General features: G+C 43.3%; 2 protein-coding genes across 11 annotated transcripts in view; one reads left to right on the forward strand and one right to left on the reverse strand.

Annotated features, from left to right (window-relative positions):
- The window catches only part of LOC142568052 (BTB/POZ domain-containing protein KCTD3-like), a 176375-nt gene extending 164241 nt beyond the window's left edge, over positions 1-12134 (reverse strand). For 2 of the 3 annotated variants that reach the window (XM_075678135.1, XM_075678134.1), the window contains exons 1-3: positions 11719-12134; positions 9198-9251; positions 3338-3383 (exon numbers count right to left, since the gene is read on the reverse strand). In XM_075678135.1, coding sequence (XP_075534250.1) covers positions 3338-3383; positions 9198-9251; positions 11719-11771 — 153 coding nt within the window. In that variant the 5' untranslated portion in view covers positions 11772-12134. The remainder of the gene's footprint in view (positions 1-3337; positions 3384-9197; positions 9252-11718) is intronic. The other variant, XM_075678136.1, reaches the window with a different exon arrangement.
- A 251-nt stretch (positions 12135-12385) lies between these two features.
- Positions 12386-22207, forward strand: part of LOC142568075 (G patch domain-containing protein 2-like) — a 127035-nt gene continuing 117213 nt past the window's right edge. For 3 of the 8 annotated variants that reach the window (XM_075678170.1, XM_075678174.1, XM_075678177.1), the window contains exon 1: positions 12389-12671. The gene's annotated coding sequence lies outside the window, so the exon portion shown is untranslated. The other 5 variants (XM_075678172.1, XM_075678176.1, XM_075678175.1 and 2 more) reach the window with 5 other exon arrangements.

Raw genomic sequence — 22207 nt, forward strand, 5'->3', positions numbered from 1 at the left:
CGAGCTACCATTAACGCGACTTTCGTTCCCTTTCAATAAAATTTGATTATTTTCCCTGATAGAAGCACAAATTCCCTGAGTTTTCCTTGAGTTTTTCGAGACTATTCAAAATCCCTGAGAATTCCTGCTTTTCCCGGTTGGTAGACACCATGCGTGACGGCATTTGGTCATTCCAGCGACTATAGGTGGCGTGACGGTAGGTCAAAATGGCTGCCGAGACGGTGATAAGGCGATCTCGCAAGCGTGTGCATCTCGAGCAGCAAAGCATTTTAGGCATTCTAGTTTCACTGCAAACTATATTTTCTCTCTCGTTAAAGAGGTGCAAAGGTGTATAAATGAAGGCAAAGCTACGTTCAATGCCAGTCACATCATATGCTGCAGTGTCAAGCCCATTAGAGACAATTTTTGCAAGGGAGCACAGAAGCGTCGCGGAAAAGGGAGATGTGGACAGGAAAGACGCTCACTTGCAACTAAGTATATGTTCAGAGACAAACCACCAGGAATGTCATTGTGCATGCGCTGCCATTGAGAATTGTAAAAGAAATTTTTACATTTTATATATATATATAATTCACCTAACAACGGGGCATGCATCACTATATGAATAATGACAGCTATAGTGTAGGTGATAGCAACAACGGCACGTGTTGCTATCATGTTAATAACGGCAAGTGGCCTGACAAAATTCATTCCAAAAAACATTCGGGGGAAAGTGACAGAGGAGGTGGCGTAGAAACTAGACGGAGCACCAATGCAAAGGTTAGCATGAGTGTGAATCTGGCCTGCCTCGAGGATTTCCCTTTTCAGTCTGCCTTCGGATCTGTTTTTAATCTCCGTTTTATTGAAGATGGGCTTACAGCCACAATCCCTGCAGTGTGCAGGAAGGTGCGCGGAGTTGTTCAGGGCTTTTAAAATGAAGAATCTTCTCTTAGCCCGTCATTTAAACAGCGCCCGCCTGCTCAATGTAAATTATCCCATAGTCGACTGGTGTCTTATATACCACTTTGGTAAAGCACAGGAGGTGAGCGGCTTCGTGTTTTTCTTTCCACAGGTGTTGTTCTTGTTGTGGCCGTTTTACAAAGGCGCTTTAGAGGAGCTGTGAAGAAAAGGTCAACGCTGTGTTTCTTCCGGATTTTTAGGTTGAGTGAAATCGTTTTCTCTCTAAAAATATACTTAGTTGCAAGTAAGCGTCTTTCCTGTCCACGTCTCCTTTTTCCGTTACGCTTCTGCACTCCCTCTCACAAAAATTATGTCAAACCAACTAGCCCAACAGCTTACTATTTCATTAGAGAAACCGAGGTAAGCGACGAATCGCTGTGCCTGCAGACGAGTGCAATCAAGGGCCCGCGGCACTGTGTTAACGACGCAGTACGTGAAGGTACAGGCTCTGTAAAGGTCAGTATGTCGTTACTAGCCTTGAAAATGCTCACGGGCACGAAGCCATATGTTTGTGTTTTCGCAAACACTTAGTAAACGCAAGCGCATAACGGTAACGGACGTTAGTTCTTTTTCAAGCGCTCCTGTTTTCAACAAATCAATCCTGTGCAGTAAGATACAAACTTTAGTGCATTTCGAAATGTAAACTAAAATAAAAATGGCTGTATAACACAACAATTTACGAAACACATAACCTACAGGGGTGATCTCGCTCATCTATAGCCTCGAGCAGTGTATGGTGGAGCAAATGAACCGAACTTTAGTGTAGCTGTTTGACTAAGGACAAAGTACTTGTGCCTGAACGGGTTTCCATTTTTCACTTGCGTTTCGAGTTGGTTCTTCGTAACTTGGTACCTACCTTAATATTTGTTTATTCCTAGCGCAGAGCTCGGCTCGATCGCTGTAGACAAGTGGTATCCCCTCTGTACACGATTCAGTGTTATGCAAATGTAGTACCAGCTTCATAACTGGTTGCAGTGCCTCAGGTTGTTACGCCTGTCTTGAAGTACATCTTAAAGATACTGTAGCAGCGAACATTCGCTACGGCATGGTTTGAGTGCTGCGGCACGCTGCATATGTGATTACTGTTCCCTTTTTTCTTCATCAGCGCATCCATGCACATCCCCAGACCAAACCGCCGAAGTGCGTCGCAGATTTCTATGACTGCTTCAAAGGAAGGCCGCATAGCGCCGCCTGCGTCACTCGAATGACTGAATATGGGATCACAGGCCACTTTGTTACGTCGCCCTGCTGATCTATTACAGAGTGCTTCATGGCAACATGGGCCTTTGTAGAACAACAGAATTGAGTGGCATTGACCAAATGGCAGGTGTTGTTCGCTCAAAAGTTGTTATTCGCCATAATAAGCACCAGGGTACATGATTGGGTTCCAATCTTATAATTTACATTATTATAACCACTTACTGAAGGAAATGGTTGGTGCGCCTCTTTCATCTTTTTTTTTCTCCACTTTGAGCACATATTTACAGCAATGATAATTGCTGAGCTGACTGTTTTATTGCCACATGGTATTACTGCTGCATTATATATGCCAAGCATGTGCGCCTACAATGTATTTTGTATTATCTATCTACAGGGTCCTGAATATTTGGTTGCGCGTGTGCTCAAAAAAAGATTTTGCATGCACCGCTGCACTATTCTTGCTCAAATTTTGCAGAACGATCGCATTTTTTTGTCTGCTTCGTTTAGTACAACACTTGGCATGATTAGTTGCCTGAAAAGCCGGCCCTGGCACAGACTTGTGTCGCCGCCTGACGGCAGCAACAGGAAGGAGCTGCTTTGCAGACGAAACGGCGTCTGGAAATCGGCCACTTACGTGACAGCAGCTCCTCCCTGCTGCTGCCAGCAGGCGGCGACACAAGTCTGTGCCAGGGCCGGCTTTGCAGACACCAGTTTTCCCATAGGTGAAAACAGTTTCTCATTTTTGTGTTAAAGAACAGGCAACTGATCATGCCAAGTGTTATACTAAACGAAGCAGACAACAAAATGCGACCATTCTGCATAATTTGAGCAAGAACAGTGCAGCGGTGAGTGTAACATCTTTTTTTTTTGAACACATGCAGCCAAATATTCAGGACCCTGTATTTGACGCACTTGTTTCTGTGTTTCCCCTTGCAACAATGCCCATGATGGGAATGCACAAATTTGTTTAAGTACTCAACAAACAAAATAAACCAGAGCGGGCTAGTTGATCCCAGTTCTTGCTGAACCAATCAAAACAAGCATAAGTAAGCAAAACAACTGGCACAGCAAAAGAAGTGGCATGCTCATCTTCTTTCACAACTGCTTGTTGCGCACTGGTTCTGCTTTCAGCCCCCTCAGCCATGTGGTGGCAGGCTACACTGCAATGGTCAACTGTCGTTTCAAGTCGGTCACTCACAGCTCCAGTCTCATCCCGGTGGCTTGATATCCGTCCACTCAGCATGCTAAAAAAAAGTATGAATTCGAGAACTGTGATAAAATGTCTAAAGTTACAATCAAAGCACCACACAGCAAGTCAAGCTTTACTCAATTTCATTTTAACTGCAAGTGAACTGGATTACACTATCTTGACCATTCAGATAGCTAGAAAAAAGAAAGCCATAGGGACCACCACCATCAGCCCATGCTAACACCAAATCACTACTACATATGTATAACATTTTAATTATTGTAGAACTCTTCAAATATAACCTAGACATTTTCTTTGTCAGGTCTGTGAGTGACAATCTACCACTGATAACATAATAGACTATTTTAGTCAAAAACAGTACCATCAGGTTTGTGCTCAATAACAATCTTATTTAGCCAACTGTCTGTATGAACTACACAAAGCAAACTGTTATTTACTTGAATACCGAACACACACCCTTGCCATGATGAATTTGTGAACACTGCATGAACTTAGAGCGAGATAAAAAGGCATGAAACATAGCCAAACAACTTTTATTGTAGCCACTCATTATCTAATGACTAGTCTATGTATGATGTTAGCAATTTTCGTTCCATTTTTTATTGTATTTTGTGCACCTGATAGTTCTTTATTTCCTTTCCACCACAAAACTATGACCAAGTTACATGACACTTGTATTGTCATTACTTAATTTCCAAGGTAACTTATTTTTTTACTTTTTGCATTTCCACGAACTGGTTTATTGCTGTTCCTTACTTGCTGGCTCACATAACCATTTCACAGAGGCTGTTTTAAAATTCAGTCCTCAGGCAATGGGACCTATTTTCGCGTTATCTACTTCAGTGTTTCTATAAGTACATCAAAATCAATGATAAAATTTTGCTTCTCTACTCATAAATGTGCTAGCACTAATAATGTTAAGCAAGACATTTTGATGAGAAAAAAGTCCGCTACACTCACAGCTGGGACTGTGCAACTGCTAAAATTCTTGAGAGGTGCATGTGCCATACAAGTCAAAGCAGAAAAAAGTTTCTGGATTCAATGAAACCCCCTGGGATTCTTCAATGTGTGTCTAGATGCAACAAAACAAGCATCTTTCATGGTCTTCTTAGCTCACTTCACACAAGTTTAGCGTGTCTGGGATCTGAGTATCGTTAACACAGAAAAAAAGATGGTTGGTTAAGTGTGATTGTTGTATGAACATGATAACGATATGATATGCTTTTGTGCCGAGAACACGCAGCAATAGTCAGTAGCTGAGGGTATAATCATAATATTTAAAAAAATTCGAATGCAATTAGCCGTAAACATGTAGGGTATGATGCGAGGGCCTTTGTCGCCGTCGCCCTCTGCCATGTCGTTGCCAAGTGCCATCTACAGTAAAGGGCCCCTCACCAGGTCTGGAGATGTTGAGCTGACGAGTGCAGAGTATACAATGCGTGCCAACGATTGTGTTTGCAAAGAATTACATCGCTACACATCGCGGAAAGGTCTGAAATTTCAATCTGAACATCGTTTTCCCTTCTACTCGCGGCTGCTGCGCTCCAAGCCGGACGGTGACGTACTCGTGTCCCTGCGCCTACGTACTTGGGTCCGCAGTGTGACGCCGCTCGCGGTGACACGTGACTTCGAGAATTATTCAAGGCACCATCTGTTATTTGTGTGGTCTGTTGTTTGAATTGATGAATTGCAGTTTAGAGAAAAATAAAACACACAAATAGAATGTCTGCGTGTTTTTCGTTTTACTTCGCACTGAAGCAAGAGAGATGTACTTCTGCTTCGTCTGCTTGTTCGCACGGTAGTGCAGTCACATGCGCAGGAAAAGAAACTATGCCATTTCCTACCTTGTTCCTGCGCATGATGATGTGCTGCTATCAACTTGTTCTGCCTCAGTATTCGTGTAGCACTGAATTATACTGCTAGTCATGTGTCCTTGTGCACAGCGCGCAAAATTATGCACTGTGCAAAAGACAACAATCACAACAGCTCGTGCGCAGCTCCGAAAAACAAAAAAATAACCTAGGAGAAAAAGAAAATGAAGGTGGGGCCTGCGACGTATGTGTCACACGATCCTTGAGGTCCAGCATGGGAGAACGCAGGGAAGGAATTTCGCTTGCGGAGGCTAGACGGGCCGAGTGGAGAGAGCGTCTCGCTATGCAGTGGAGCTCGCCTCCTGAAATCATGGGTATGCAACGCTGAAATATTTTTGTCTCGGCTATTAATGAGCCGATTTGAAAATTTTTTGTGGCAGAATGTTCCCAAAGGACATGTAACAACGTCCAGCATATAACCAAAATTTGCTATGGGGCCTGGTGAGGGGCCCTTTAACTCCCCCCCCTCCACCCTCAGAGGACACGAAGTGCACGAGTTCGAGATGGAGCAGAGCTGGGCTGTGACAGTGCATTCGCCCAAGTTTGGGCATGCACTAGCACGCAGTCATCCTTGAGCGCTCGCAGACGCAAAAGCGGCGCGCTGGCCCTGATGCTACCCTAGTGCGAGATGGTAGCTCACAGTGTGCAAGGGGTTTGTAATGGCAGCACGCAGCCGCTATCGCAAGACAGCACTCGAGGGTGAAAAGAGGAAACGCAAGTGTGCTGAAGCTGCATGCGCTTGACAGGCACGTGAGAGCGCTGACGCACGTGAAGCTCGTCTCGCAAAAGCATGCACAAGCTGGGCCAAGAAAGTGGCCGAAGCATGCGAGGCATGTCTCATCCAAATGTGTGAATCATATTGTGGCTGAGTTATCAACACTTATGAATTGATCAATTCAACCACCACGCATGTTAACCTTGTCTTTCTTAGCATCGACACTTGTTCGACGCTTTCTTTTTTTCCTCTACCAACTAGAATGTGGCCACAGTAGGTGGAAATTAAACAGAAGGCCTCGCACGAAGCAGCAGAACCTCACAACCACCGAGTCCTTACACCAGCACCTTTGTAACAGAGTTAACATTTCTATTTTTTGTCACAGCAGTTGCAAGGTCAAAGCCTGAACAACTCCGTTTTTAATGAAGTTGCAAAGTGACGATGACAATGACTTCCTTAAAATATCATCCTTATGTTTTAATTGTTCCCCCCTTAGGCATCTTTCTTATTATATTTTACACTATAGTTTTAAATTACATTTTGCAGTAGAGAGCTAATAGTTCAAATGTGAAGAAGGAGCACAACCCCCAATTCTCAACAAGGCACTCGAGATCTGAAAATTGTTCTCTGCCTAGAAACACAAAATGCAGCTTTGATGTCTACTAACATAACACTAATAAGCCACTAAATACTAATCACATAATCAGGATTTATACAGGCCTCAGAGATGTAAATTCAAGGATATTCAAGGACTTTCACGGCCCTGTCAAAGCTATTTAAAGGGTGCACAGTAGTATTGCCCCTCCCCCCCCTCCCATATAGCAATTTTTTACCCTAACATTTTCAAAACACTACAGTTAAACTTACGAGATAACAAAGTGGGCAAAATTGGCACTTCGTCATATTGAAATTGAACTTTTTATGCAAATGAGTACAGTCCCCAACATATTTTTTTTTCACGGAAGGGGCCGCAAAAGTTTTTTCATCATCGTGCAACTGGAAAAATAATCGAATTTCATAATGAAAAAGGCGTTTTCTTTAATTTGCGAGTCCCCGACCAAAGATATGCTTTCATGCCATGTCAATGATGTCTTTAAGTCGACAGTATATAACGAAGCCAGAGAAGCTTTCCCGTCCACTCCGCTGCAGCGGCTGAATGTGTTGCCTGGAGTGGGATGACTTTGCACCTGCCATAGATTAACTTCCAGGATGAGGCGTGGCCATGTGAAAAAGAAAAAGCGAGCTGCCATACCTGCTTTTGTGCTGCGCAACCAATGCGGCAGTATTTTGCCACATCACCAGCCTCACATGCCTTTCTCTCGTCTCCCTTCCACTCTTTTGAAACACAAGTCCAGCTGTGTCAATAGAGAAGGGGTGGAAGGAAGATGGGAGAAAGCGCGACGAAGTCGTGCTGTGCGGGGTGAAGAAATTCAAGGGTTTTCAAGGAGCAAAAAGAATTCCAGGGCTTTCAAGGGTCTTGAAAACATACTTTTCAATTTCAAGGGTTTTCAAGGACCTGTGCTTACACTGCATAATAATAATAATACAGATACTAATGAGCTCTTCAGTATTAGCGACCAATGGAGGCACAATATCCCCTTAGGGACAAACCACGGCACTGCACTCAGCCAACATACCCAGAGGAATGTTACCATGGCAATGGAGTGGCAACTAGCATCACCATAAAAGATGCTAACACTGTTAAAAGGCAAAGTTGTCATTAACATGACTAAAAACTAGCTACATTTAACGACTGTCTTGCAAAGTTAGCAACCTCATTTAACACTTAGTAGCAATGACTGGTCTGCCAAAATATGCCGGCCACACAATCATCACACAACAGAGAGCCAAGCACCCCTGCCTGTAGACGGCTGTCTATACTTGGCCTCATATGCAGCTAGCAGCAGTGTTGGAGCTCTGCAAGTAGTGTGGTCACAGAAGTCTCTCCCTGCACATTTCGCAGCGCAGTTGTTTTCAATGTTGTCATGCTTCCTACAAAATAACGACTTCACATATTACAACTACAACTTGTTGACATAAGGTTATGCCAAATCATATATTATGCGAAGCATATTAACGTAGGTTTTGGGCCTTCGCGCGACGCCCGGCGGTGGCCACCATTGACCCTGAAGGGGGGTCATGTGACATGACGTCACGTGATGACGTCACACCGGCTGCAGATGGGGCCTCATATCGCGCCGTCGGTGGCCACCATTGACCCTGAAGTGAGATCACATGATGTGACGTCACGTGATGCCGTCACACCGGCTGCAGATGGGGCCTCATATCGCGCCGTCGGACGTCGCCCGGCGGAGGCCTCCACGCTTCGGTTCGCGTCGTCGCACGCGACGGGGCGGCGGCGCCACCATCGCTGCATCACGTGATATGTGACGTCACGCCAGGAATGAAGCGGTGCGCACCCGCCGTCGCGTCAGTCTCTGTACCCGCAACCGCGCCAGCGTCTTTGCGCCGGGCGTGTATGCGGTCAAGATGCCTCCAAACGCTAAGGATACGCTAAGGTTAAGCCCAGTGGATGCGAAGCATCCACTGGGCTTAACCTTGATAAGCCTCCAATTTTTTTATTTGTGCTTCCAGTACACGAAGTAGTATGCTGGGTTCGCTGAATGCAGAAACATTACATCACTAGTTTGGAGGCAAAAAAGATTCCGATCTCTGATGTCTTCCTTGAAACACTAAATATTTCAGATTTTTTGCATAAAACTAAAAATATTTCACCTAATGTTCCTAAGGTTGTTCTTTTGTATGCGACAGAACTTCTATTTGGTCATGGATGGCAACAGTGAGCAAAGCCTTCCTAGCATTGCCCATTATGCACATAGCCTCCCATTGAAATCACCTGAGGGCGCTGTGGTGCTGCAATCATTCAGCCACCATGGGAACGAGGGTTAGCAGAACATGGATGCGTCTGACCCTCGTGCTTCACACGTTCTGAACGAGAAAAAGAGGAACTGAGGGGCTCGATTTTTGTTTGTGAGAACCATATGAAGACAAGAGACAACGAACACCAAGGAAAGAATAGGGAAATTAATTTGTAGTTTTAATGAAATCGTAGAAATTATAAGATTAAGGGAAATGAAAGTGGGCAGAAAGATAACTTACTGGCATTGGGGGCCAAACCCACAACCTTTGCATTACACATGCACTGAGCTACCCAATTGTGCTATAGAGGTAGCTGTTTCCCTGTCCACATTCTTCGGCATTTATGTATGTGATCAAGCAGCGTGTAGAGAGATGAACTCACCTTGTGAAAAAGGAGTCGGGCACCCATGTCAGCGTCTGCCTGGATGTGGCAAACCTAGAGATGAAAGAAAAACATTGAGGAATAACCGAACAGCAGGAGCAGAGTTTTGTTCATTAGTGAAGTTGTTCCTAATTATGATCCAGGCAAACTCCAAAGTGTGGCAGCCATTGTCAGAGGAAATTTTAGTCAACAGAAGAGAGATGACGTGAAATGATTTGATCGGTGTAGCAATACTGTCCTGAGCAATTGTTTGCCATTACACATGCAGTTTTACAAGAAAGCAACATCACAAGTTACCAGGTTGCACACATTTCAGAACCCCTTCACACACCGTGTGCACAATTGTGCATGACAAGGAAGCCCATGAAGAGCAGCAGCAGTGATAGCATAATCATATCGAAAATGTGTCAGACACTCTCCTCGAAACACTTCTGATTGAACCTGTCCTGTGACTTTTGAATAATACTTATGTGTAAGCTGTTTTAGTAAAATGAGTCGGAGCAGGCTTTCGGTGTCAGTATGTCGTCTTGTAGAGGGTTTACTACTTCTATTGTTTTTCACAATGTTTCACATTCGGCAGATTTTTCAACTACATACACAGGTGCTTTTCGAGTGTGCTAGACATGAAATAGTTCATGTTATCATATCGACGGTCATGCAGAGTTCTCACTTGAAGTCCACATTCTTTAAACTTGACAACTCTTGCTGGACAGTTGAAAATTCTTTCAGGGAGGATTGCCGCACGTTCCAGAGGTTCTGCCAACGGGTAGCAAGCTTATGCTAGCACTGCCTTGGCGGCATCCTCATAAACAAGGATAACATTGCATTTTTTTCCTTAGGCAAGTAAATATATGAGGTGTCACATTGAATGACGCAGACCCTAAAATGCGATCTCTCCGTGAAATTTGAGCAAGAACAGAGCAGCGGCAAGCACAAAGCCTTTCTTTCCAAGATTTCAAGTGGAATATGAACATCACTGTAGATTAACAAAATAATTAACAAGATAAACATTTCCTTCTTGTTTCAACGTTTTTTGTACAGAACCTTTTTCTGCCTTTGGTGCAACCTCAGTGCTGCTGCTCCCTGTCATAACACACTTTCAGGCTCCACATTGCTCTCTATTTATTCCCATTACCAGTTGTTCAACTTTTAAAGTGTCCACTCCTCCGATTGCCCTACAAGGGTTCTTTTTTCCCACGTACTGCATGTGAGCAGAATGGCCTCCCAAGGGATGCGGTGGATACAGCAAGTGCACCTCCATTCTTATCACAGCTGAAAGATTCGCAATCTTTTTCCACCACTGTATCTGTTCTTTTTGTTATGAAGTTTGTTACGTTATGTCCTTCAATGTATGTCATATAAATTGCAATTTTATTTGTTTACTGAATTTCACAATTCCCAGTGTGTGTTTGGAGCATTTTTATAGTGTGCTGTATTCACAGTGTGCTGTATTCCTTATTCGGAGATATATTGTCTCACTGCCCACTCCTGCTTACAGCTCTGTTCTAAAGCCAGCACAAAGCTTGGAAATAAAATAAAATAAATAAACTCATTTTATTTAGCAAATTTCTTTTGTGTGCTTGATGCACATGTGTGTAGCCAACTGCCTCCTTGCTTGATGCACCATGCGACGGCCGATACAACTGGCGCCCTAATTCGTTTGGATGAAATGTGCCTCCAGTAGTTCTCACGCTGCAAAATTCTTGCTTCTGTTGAAAATTTTCCTCACTTGAAGCGCATCCACTCATGATATTGTATGCAAGTGAGCAGGTACACAAGTAATGTTCTTTACATGTACGCCAAAACGGCACGAGGTATAAAATGCCTGCATGGCCAAAGTAAACTTCAGTTAGTTGTTGCGCCTACGCTGTCTTTTCTTGTCAGCTGTCCTGCTTTGTCGTACAAGAAAAACTGAAGTAAATGAGTTGCTCCAACTGCACTTGAAAGCTTGTATTTCTTGTATGCGTTGATGCCACCCTGGTGCTATGTGTCTTAATAATTTGCACGGTGATCTTACAGAAGCAGTTCTTAGCAACATTGAGAAATTGCGATGAAGATAATTAAATATTGTATTTTTAATGGATTCTAGATGTGCGAGTCGCTCGGTTACTTAACTGGTACAATATCGTTTACGTTTGCTGAAAAAACAAAAGGTGCGCACTGAAAAAAAAAAAAGGATTTAATGAACTTTCGGCTCCAACTTTACCAGTGGCGTATGTAAGAGAGCAGGTGACAAGGAAGGACGCCAGAATCAATGCAAGCGAAATGCAGGGAATGTTTGCAGCGAAACGTTTGAACGCGCTTAAAATGGTCGTTTGAATTAACCCGAGAAGGCAACTCGATCGTCGGAGCATTCTAACATCACGCAATAATTTTCACGCAACTAAGAGCAACAAAGTCGGTTGCGAAAATTCCAAGGCCCGACTTCAGCGCAACGAGTCCCCCTACCGTACTGTCAAACGCTGCAAGACGTCGGAGGCATCGAAGGAAGCCTAGGGACATGCGGCATCTCCATGCTCACCTGATTCCCCCGACATTCAGGTTAATGATGTCGCCGGACAATTGGTGGCTCATGGCGTGGCAGACAGGAAGGGGCGCCTATTCGCGCGAGGGGTCAACGGATCCGAACCGCTGTCCGCCTGCACATATCACGGAGAAGGGCTCGCGGCGCCTAGCACTGCGCAGTCGGCCCAGCACATACTACGGCAGGCCATTAACGATGGCGCGTCGTCGCGTGGTAGTGAGAGGGTTTATCCACAGTACTTGCGACCGAAACAACGTGATCACCGCGTAGCAAGCACAACGCGGGGAACGATAAAGCGCGTTTAAAGCTGGCTGACAAGCGAAACAGATGATACAGAAAGCGGGGAAGGGAGTGGAAGAGGAAACGAGTCCCCGAACGGAGACGAAAGAACGCGAGGGTAGCGGAACGCGCAGTTGGCGGCGTCAATGATCCCGTATGCGCGCTGGAAGCACGCAAACAGAAAAAAAAAGTGCACGAAGTATTAAATTTAGGGTAAAAAGGTGTTACAATTTACATTTATATATTTTTAATTAATTAAAGGTGTTTTTTTAAGCTACGTTGACATTTTATTGTAGTGTCAAGATCAGACACTAGAGGAAGCTGCGAAAAGAGCACACGGGCATCTTTGCTACCCTTCCGTGCGTGTACAAAAATTCGCGCTGACTCTCGCGGAGCGCGAGGTTTTTCAGAGGATGACAAGTTGCTCGCTAGTGGTTCTCGGAGTTGCTGCGATCTGACTCGTGTGTTTTTAGCTGGTTCTTTATTCTGTGGTTTTTCTTCCAACGGTGTTTGTTGTGCGTTGATGTGGTCTGCCGGGCCAGGCATGAGCCAGGCTTGAAACCCGCGTCGTCGGCAGGTGTTCGGGAGTCCGCGGGAGAGCCAGCAACTGCGCGCTGCTCGCCATGTCACGTCGCTTCAAGGCAACCGGGTGGCAGTGCTAAAGCAGAGAGGTAAACGGCGTCAGATGATCATCCCGTGCTGTGTGCCGAGGGAACTCGCTCTTTAAATCGCGTGCTGGTGGCCCCGTGGCCCCCGTTCGTCGCGATCACTTTGTGATTACGTCGAGCTCTCTTTCTGTGTTTCGCGATGACTGGAACGGCGGTCATCCCGCTGGTCGAGAATCGATGTGACCACTGCGTGTTTTCAGCGCTCAAAGGTGTGTCGGATGCTTCGGTGCTACTCCTCATGTGGCGTCTAAACTTGCTAAAATGAAAGGAAAAACGGCGCTGCTCTGTTGTTTCTGCGGCAGTGCCTTTTACAACACCTCGGGATTGGCACCGTCGCGAGTGGCGAGTTTTGCGTAAGCAGCGTTTCCGCGATACCGCATCGTCAGCTAGTACAAATGTTCACTGCTGGACTACCGAAACTACGCGGCATTTCCCGCTGGTGGATTGCCGCTTTCTGCCACCGCGGACGCAGTTCTCTACTGACATGCGTATTTTGCTGCTATTCCCATGCTTGTGGCAATACGGGCTGCACCACAATTGCGCGTTTTTTGCGCACCCGAAAAGACTGGCTCCCCAAGGTGATGATCGCGGACCTCTTTATCGCTGGTCTAAATCGTAGGCACAGCGTCACTGACCTCGTTCAGTGATGAAAGTCGGAAAGCCGTAGAAAAGAACGAAGCGCATACCGTTAACCCAGATCCGCGTGATCTCTGCACGACAGCTTCGTTCGCAGTAACAAGTGCGCCGTTTTCTCGCTGCCAGCGGTGCAGGCGCAGTTGTTTGCACTTAGCGTCACTGGAAAGGCAGGCAGATTACCCGTTCTTCGTGTTTGTCTTCTCACGTGACTGTTCAGCGTACGTGCAGTGATACGAACTTGCGCCAGCCGCACTTTACGGGTGGCCTTTGCGTGCTGCTCAGAGAATCATGCACAGAGGGTCGTGTACAACATTATTAAACAAGGGAACTGCACAAGGCTAAAATAGTCAAGCTGCGCTTGCATTGTCTGCTTTTATCCACTTCACATTGTAACTCTGTATGTCTGCTCTGCACTGCATAACTGGCTTTGGAACAGTGAACATTGTGGCAAGCCCAATTCCAATGTGGGGAAACAAGTCTTTCAAAACCTTGTCACATTCCTTAGTGGTTGATAATCATAACAGTGCAAGAAACCGAGTCAAATCAGTTAGATAGCTATGTGAGGACCAAGTGCTGAAACATTACTGCTTCAAAAAGAATCTTTATACAGTATGCCTCGTCTTATGCACTCTATACCTGCACTACAAAAAATTGATAAATAGATCATCAGGTTGGTTACATTCATAACAGTGCCTCTTCATATACAAGGAAGGCAACCAACGAAGACAAAGCCTATCACTCGTTTTCGTATAAAATGCCCTGTTATCCATAATGCAGTTGAACTGCAGTGTTGGCACAGCACTCCTTCAAATTACAGCTGACTTGCTCAGCTTTAGCTGTGTATTGCAAGTGTTTAACCATTCATACATAGATTGTACTGATATTTACTGAGACGCTTGTTAACACATCTTCCTGTCTGGCCCATGTGTCCACAGGTCAAAAGTACACTACACCATACGTGCAAAAGCAAACATTCAGTTGCATGCCTGTTTGAGCACTCTTTACGTGTTGCCGCAAGCTAGTAGGTAGTTCCTCACTGCTGCACAAATGCTGCTTGACCTATTTCATTATGAAAGCACTGTCAGTCTTGTTTCTCGGCACAACCTTTTTAGTCTGTCAAGAAGCCATGTGGGGTGTTCCGAGAAATTGGGCTAATTGGTTCTTCTTTATCTTATAATGCACTGAGTACAACCACGGTAGGAGAAACTAGATGAGGACAACAGAGTGCAAACAACAAACTATTTGTTGTCACTGAAATGTTGCCTTTATTGTCATCATGTTCATGCCTTCTTTCAGGCTTCTCTTTCGTAGTCATTATTTTGTTTTGTTTTTTTAGACTTTCTAACCTATGTATCTGCACAAGCTCTCTTGACTACAGCCCATATATGGGCAATGTTTCAGTGAAAATAAACTGTTGGCATTCTGTCATCCCTGTCTGCCCTATCGGGGTTATTCGTTATACTCAATGCTTTACCGCATGAACCATGTGGACAGTCATTATCCTGATTGCGGTGTCTCTTGTGGTTGCCATCATTTTCAGTTTTGACGCCCTTAAAGGTGTTATTGGAGCTGATGCAAACACTTGTCTCCTGATAGCCAGCTTCACCACAACTTAATCATGTGCTCACGACTTACCTTATTTGCACGTACGTAATATGAGGGACTTAGAGAAGAAAATGTATCCTTCAGGTGTGAATTATAATAAACTGCCTGTCTATGAATGGGTCAGATTTACACAACTTCCACTGCTCAACATTCCACTGCAAGAAAAATAAAGATGGTTCTGATGATTCACCATAATTAGAAAGAATAATTCTCTGTATATTGTTTTCTTAATACTGCTGCATTTTTTCATTTTAAAATATTAATCATAGGCTTGAAGCATATGAACAGTCTTATTGATGGCATGCATTACAAGCGAAGAAAAATTATTCTTTCCACATTGCACATTGCTGCCCAAATGCACCATGTCGAACGTCTCGTCACATATGGTAGTTTATTTATTTATTTATTTATCTGTTGATACTGCAATCCCAGGAAGGGATTTTTGCAGGGTGGATGTACAGATACAAGCACTGGTCAAATATTTACAAGAAAGCCAGGAAAAAAAAAATGCTGCAAATGATTAGTAAACAAACCAAATGGATCAGCATTAGAGATGAAAAAGTTCAATGATGGCAGTGCAACATAGGAGTAGACATAGCAGTACAGTAAGGTTTATGGCATATCTTAATTATTCATGAACGCATAAAATATTGAGTTGAAAACATTAATAAGGGGCATAAAGTTGGTAACAATAAGAAATTAGTAACTATATGGGTAGCAGGAAATAAATACAACAGAAAATAGATGATAATGGATACTGAGGCTTCCGGTGAATGATGTCAGAGATTGCTGTAGTACTTGATCGTTAGTAAGCCGATTCCATGCCGTTACTGTTCTTGGAAAAAATGAATATTTAAAGCAGTTATTACGCTGAAGAAAAGTTGCTATTGTGAGATTATCTGACGTCTTGTTGTGTAACCTGAAGAGAAGGATATTAGTCCATCAATATTAATCTTAATATGACCTGTGATTAATTGGTATAAGAACTTAAGTCTGGAAATGCGATTTCTTTCGGATACAGATGTCAAACCAGCCCTATTTAACAGATCAGTTAGTGATGTGCGTCCATAGTTATTGTAAACAAAACGAACTGCTTTCTTTCGTACTTTTTAAATTTTATTAATGTCTGTTTTAGTAAATGGATCCCAAATTATCGCCGCATAATCTAATATTGGAACGGCAATCGATTTGTAAGCTAGGAGCCGGACTCTGGGTACGGAGAGCTTTAGTGCTCGCCTATAAAAAAATTTACGGTTAGCATTGCTTATCACCTGATCAGTGTGTTTAGTCCAGTCAAGGTCGTTACTAATTCATAATCCTAGATATTTGTACTGTGCAACTTCGGAGAGGATATTGTCAGCAAAATAATGTATGAATACGAGGGGATTTTTCTTGCAAGTTATTCTCATCTAAACAGTTTTTTAATATTTATCCGCATCTGCCAGGCATCACACCATTCAGTAATCTTTTGGAAGGCCTCATACAGTGTTTGATCTGATATAGTTTTAATTTCTGAGTAGAGCACGCAATCATCCGCATACAATTTAATATGAACTGGAATGTCTTTTACAATGTCGTTTATATAAATGATGAATAGAAGGGGCCCAAGCACTGAACCCTGAGGGATGCCAGAGTCAACAGAAAGAGACTGAGATGAATGGTCATGAAAAGTGACATATTGTTGACGGTTACTCAAGTATGTTGAAATCCAATTAGTAATCTTGTCATTTTTTTATTGTGCTATTAATTTTAGAAATCAGCTTCTTGTGAAAAACTTTTTCAAATGCATTTGCGAAATCCATAAAAATGGCATCTGTTTGGTTTCCGTTATTCATAGAGTTAGAAAAGTCAGGTACAGTTTGAACTAATTGAGTGCAAGTAGAATATCCTTTCCGGAATCCGTGCTGAAAATTTGTAATAAAACCATGTTTTTCAAGAAAATCAGAAATGTGGGTATGTATTATGTGCTCCATAATTTTGCAAGTTTTCGATGTTAGTGAGATTGGCCTATAATTATTGATGCTCTGTTTCTTACCGTTTTTATGAACTGGTTGAATTCTGGCCGTCCTGCAGTCATTCGGAACCTGTCCTTCGTTTAGAGATCTTGAAAATAATATAAACAAGTACTTGGCTACCCATTTTGCATACCTAGTTAGGAATAGATTTGGTATGTTATTGGGTTCGGGGGATTTCTTGGTATCAAGATTCAAAAGCATTCTAATAATACCTTGCTCGCTGATGACAAGATCAGGCATCAGAGGTAAACATGTTTCGAAAGCGGGCAGTATGGCATTCTCATTAGTGAAAACAGATTTGAAGTATTTGTTAAAAGCAGATATTTCTTTTTCATCAAGGGTTAGAGTGCCGTTGACTTCAAATGCATGAGAAACTCTGGATACCGGAGAGATTGTGCGCCAGAATTTCTCTGGTGAAGTTAAAATGAAGTTAGGCAACAAGTTGCCAAAATAATTTTCTTTATCAAGTGCTATCTGAATCAGTAGAAGGTGCTAAGAAACCCTGGCTCCGGACAGGCCGCCATTGGCATATGAACCTGGTAACGTTTAACGCTAGAAAGTTATCTAGTGAGGCGAGTCTAGCAGTGCTATTAAAGGAATTAGAGGGCAGTAAATGGGATATAATAGGGCTCAGTGAAGTTAGGAGGCCGAAAGAAGCATATACAGTGCTAAAAAGCGGGCACATCCTGTGCTACCGGGGCTTAACCGACAGACGAGAACTAGAGTTGGATTCCTGATTAATAAGAATATAGCTGGTAACATACAGGAATTCTATAGCATTAACGAGAGGGTGGCAGGTCTTGTTGTGAAACTTAATAAGAGGTACAAATTGAAGGTTGTACAGGTCTGCGCCCCTACATCCAGTCATGATGACCAGGAAGTCGAAAGCTTCTATGAAGACGTGGAATCGGCAATGGGTAAAGTCAAAACAAAATACACTATACTGATGGGCGACTTCAATGCCAAGGTAGGCAAGAAGCAGGCTGGAGACAAGGCAGTGGGGGAATATGGCATAGGCACTAGGAATAGCAGGGGAGAGCTATTAGTAGAGTTTGCGGAACAGAATAATATGCGGATAATGAATACCTTCTTCCGCAAGCGGGATAGCCGAAAGTGGACGTGGAGGAGCCCGAACAGCGAGGCTAGAAATGAAATGGACTTCATACTCTGCGCTAACCCTGGCATCATACAAGATGTGGACGTGCTCAGCAAGGTGCGCTGCAGTGACCATAGGATGGTAAGAACTCGAATTAGCCTAGACCTGAGGAGGGAACAGAAGAAACTGGTACATAAGAAGCCGATAAATGAGTTAGCGGTAAGAAGGAAGATAGAGGAATTCCAGATCAAGCTACAGAACAGGTATTCGGCTTTAACTCAAGAAGAGGACCTTAGTGTTGAAGCAATGAACGACAATCTTGTGGGCATCATTAAGGAGTGTGCAGTAGAAGTCGGTGGTAACTCCGTTAGACAGGATACCAGTAAGCTGTCGCAGGAGACGAAAGATCAGATCAAGAAACGCCAATGTATGAAAGCCTCTAACCCTACAGCTAGAATAGAACTGGCAGAACTTTCGAAGTTAATCAACAAGCGTAAGACAGTTGACATAAGGAAGTATAATATGGATAGAATTGAACATGCTCTCATGAATGGAGGAAGCCTAAAAGCAGTGAAGAAGAAACTAGGAATTGGCAAGAATCAGATGTATGCGTCAAGAGACAAAGCCGCAAATATCATTACTAATATGGATGAGATAGTTCAAGTGGCTGAGGAGTTCCATAGAGATTTATACAGTACCAGTGGCACCCACGACGATAATGGAAGAGAGAATAGTCTAGAGGAATTCGAAATCCCACAGGTAACGCTGGAAGAAGTAAAGAAAGCCTTGGGAGCTATGCAAAGGGGGAAGGCAGCTGGGGAGTATCAGGTAACAGCAGATTTGTTGAAGGATGGTGGGCAGATTGTTCTAGAGAAACTGGCCACCCTGTATACGCAATGCCTCATGACTTCGAGCGTACCGGAATCTTGGAAAAACGCTAACATAATCCTAATCCATAAGAAAGGGGACGCCGAAGACTTGAAAAATTATAGACCGATCAGCTTACTGTCCGTTGCCTACAAAGTATTTACTAAGGTAATCGCAAATAGAATCAGGAACACCTTAGACTTCGCTCAACCAAAGGACCAGGCAGGAATCCGTAAAGGCTACTCAACAATAGACCATATTCACACTATCAATCAGGTGATAGAAAAATGTGCAAAGTATAACCAACCTTTATATATAGCTTTCATTGATTACGAGAAAGCGTTTGATTCAGTCGAAACCTCAGCAGTCATGGAGGCATTAAGGAATCAGGGTGTAGACGAGCCGTATGTAAAAATACTGAAAGATATCTATACCGGCTCCACAGCCACCGTAGTCCTCCATAAAGAAAGCAACAAAATCCCAATAAAGAAAGGCCTCAGGCAGGGAGATACGATCTCTCCAATGCTATTCACAGCGTGTTTACAGGAGGTATTCAGAGACCTAGATCGGGAAGAATTGGGGATAAGAGTTAATGGAAAATACCTTGGTAACTTGCGCTTCGCTGATGATATTGCCTTGCTTAGTAACTCAGGGGACCAACTGCAATGCATGCTCACTGACCTGGAGAGGCAAAGCAGAAGACTGGGTCTAAAATTAATCTGCAGGAAACTAAAGTAATGTTTCACAGTCTCGGAAGATAACAGCAGTTTACAATAGGTAGTGAGGCACTGTAAGTGGTAAGGGAATGCATCTACTTAGGACAGGTAGTGACTGCTGATCCGGATCATGAGAGTGAAATAATCAGAAGAATAAGAATGGGCTGGGGTGCGTTTGGCAGGCATTCTCAGATCATGAACAGCAGGTTGCCATTATCCCTCAAGAGAAAAGTTTATAACAGCTGTGTCTTACTAGTACTCACGTACGGGGCAGAAACCTGGAGGCTTACGAAAGGGGTTCTACTTAAATTGAGGACGACGCAACGAGCTATGGAAAGAAGAATGATAGGTGTAACGTTAAGGGATAAGAAAAGAGCAGATTGGGTGAGGGAACAAACGCGAGTTAATGATATCTTAGTTGAAATCAAGAAAAAGAAATGGGGGGGGGGGGGCATGGGCAGGACACGTAATGAGGAGGGAAGATAACCAATGGTCATTAAGAGTTACGGAATGGATTCCAAGGGAAGGGAAGCGTAGCAGAGGGCGGCAGAAAGTTAGGTCGGCGGATGAGATTAAGAAGTTTGCAGGGATAACATGGCCGCAATTAGTACATGACCGGGGTAGTTGGAGATGTATGGGAGAGGCCTTTGCCCTGCAGTGGGCGTAACCAGGCTGATGATGATGATCTGAATTAAGAAGGGAAATTTTTTCTTGCAGACACCTTGGATGGTTAACTGCTTGCTTTTTCTTTTTCAGTCGTTTTAATTTTCTGCACATTTGTATTGAAGTATGAGAAATCCAGGGATTCTCACGTTTTACCTTTTTAATGATGCTTGGCACAAAATGGTCAATACACATCAATACGAGATCCTTGAAGGAAATCCAGAAATCGTCTACATTTGCTGCTAATGTTGAAAAACTGTCAAAACGAAAAGATAAGACATCGATTATAGATGTGTCATCTGCACGTGAGAAGTTAGGAAAACAAGAGTTTTTCGATTTCTGTCGATAGCAGTATCAGATAAGGTAAGGAGTACGGCCTGGTGATTGGAGATTCCCGTGACAATTTTGCACTTTGATTTAGTACTAATAGATCCGCTCATGAAGAAAAGGTATAATATAGAGTTAGAACTGTCGTGTATCCTAGTGTACTCGCCAACAACTAGAGATAAATCAAAAGCAAATGCTATATCCAACATAGCATCACCTGTTTTGTCGTTATGGTTTACGAGGGACATTGTGGACCAGTCAATATTAGGCAGGTTGAAATCTCCAGCAAGAATTATCCGATCGCCAGGTTTTATATGCGTGTTCATGTAAACTTTTAAATCATCCAAAACTGACAGGGAAGAGGAAGGGGGCCTGTACATGATGCTTATGGCGTACCTGATTCGACCACAATAAGCTTTACTAAAAATGCACTCAACATTTTACACATCAGGCGTCCTGAAAATACGTAATGATTTTTTGTAGATAATACAGACGCCACCAACTCTACCAATGCGGTCTTTCCGGAGTGCATTGTACCCAGCAGGCACGAATTTGTTGTTGAAAATTTCATCATGTAACCAAGTTTCAGCCAGCACAGCGATGTCAGAATTGTTAGAAAGAAGAAGCCCCTGGAGCTCAGTTGCCTTATTAATTACGCTTCTGCAGTTAATTTCAGGACTGTCAAGGAAGTAGTATCGTGTTGTTTCTGTCACTTATTTTTCCTTTTGGTCAATCTGATACATTCTCTTTTCTCTGAATCAGAGGCATACTGAGCACCATCTATGCTGATTTTATCGAAGACCAGCTTTACTTTAGCGCTGCTTACTTTTTCTTCCGCTAAACTGTCCCACAAAAGTGCATGCACCTCACGAACGCACTTTGAAAAGTGTTTGGATAAAGACAACGAAGAGCCTTTTAGTTTGTGGGATGCATGTAAAATTGATGTCTTTTCCCGATAGTCAAGAAATTTTATAATAACCAGCCTAGATTTTCCATTGGATTTACAGCCAAGCCTATGAAGTCTTTCAGTACCTGTAGGCGTTATACCTATCTTCTTTGTTATTAGGTCGTCCTTTATCTTCTTCTCAAGTGCTTCAAACGTCTCATTTCCCGACTCTTCTAAACCATAAACAATGAGGTTATTGTGATGGCTTCAGTTTTCTAATTCAACCGCCTTATTTGTGAGAAATAATAATTGACTGTCAAACTCTGTAATTGTTTTTTTTTTTAATTTCACTTACTTGTTCCGGCAGTGAGCCCAAACTGGATAACTGTTGCTCAATATCATCTACTCTACTGCTTAGTGTCGAGATTTGTTCTTTGATTTCATTCTGTGTTACGACAATTCGTTCAATAGTTCCTTGGACCTTCATTTGGCCATCTAGTAGTTCTGATAGCAGCTCCTTTTCAGAAGGTCCTGGGTTTGTCTCAATGTTGCCCGAAAGAAGTGGTTAGTAGGCAGTAACACAATGTTTGTCAAAATACATTTGATACTCAGTGGGCAGGGCAGCAGCAACAAAAACCGGTCCTCACTATGGTAACAGTACATACGAATGTTTTTACTAACCTGCAGAGCAAAGCAGAAGTTGGTGCTGAACATGTTGCCGATACTGC

This window comes from Dermacentor variabilis, unplaced genomic scaffold, assembly GCF_050947875.1.
Source record: "Dermacentor variabilis isolate Ectoservices unplaced genomic scaffold, ASM5094787v1 scaffold_16, whole genome shotgun sequence".
NCBI classification, from domain to species: Eukaryota; Metazoa; Arthropoda; class Arachnida; order Ixodida; family Ixodidae; genus Dermacentor; species Dermacentor variabilis.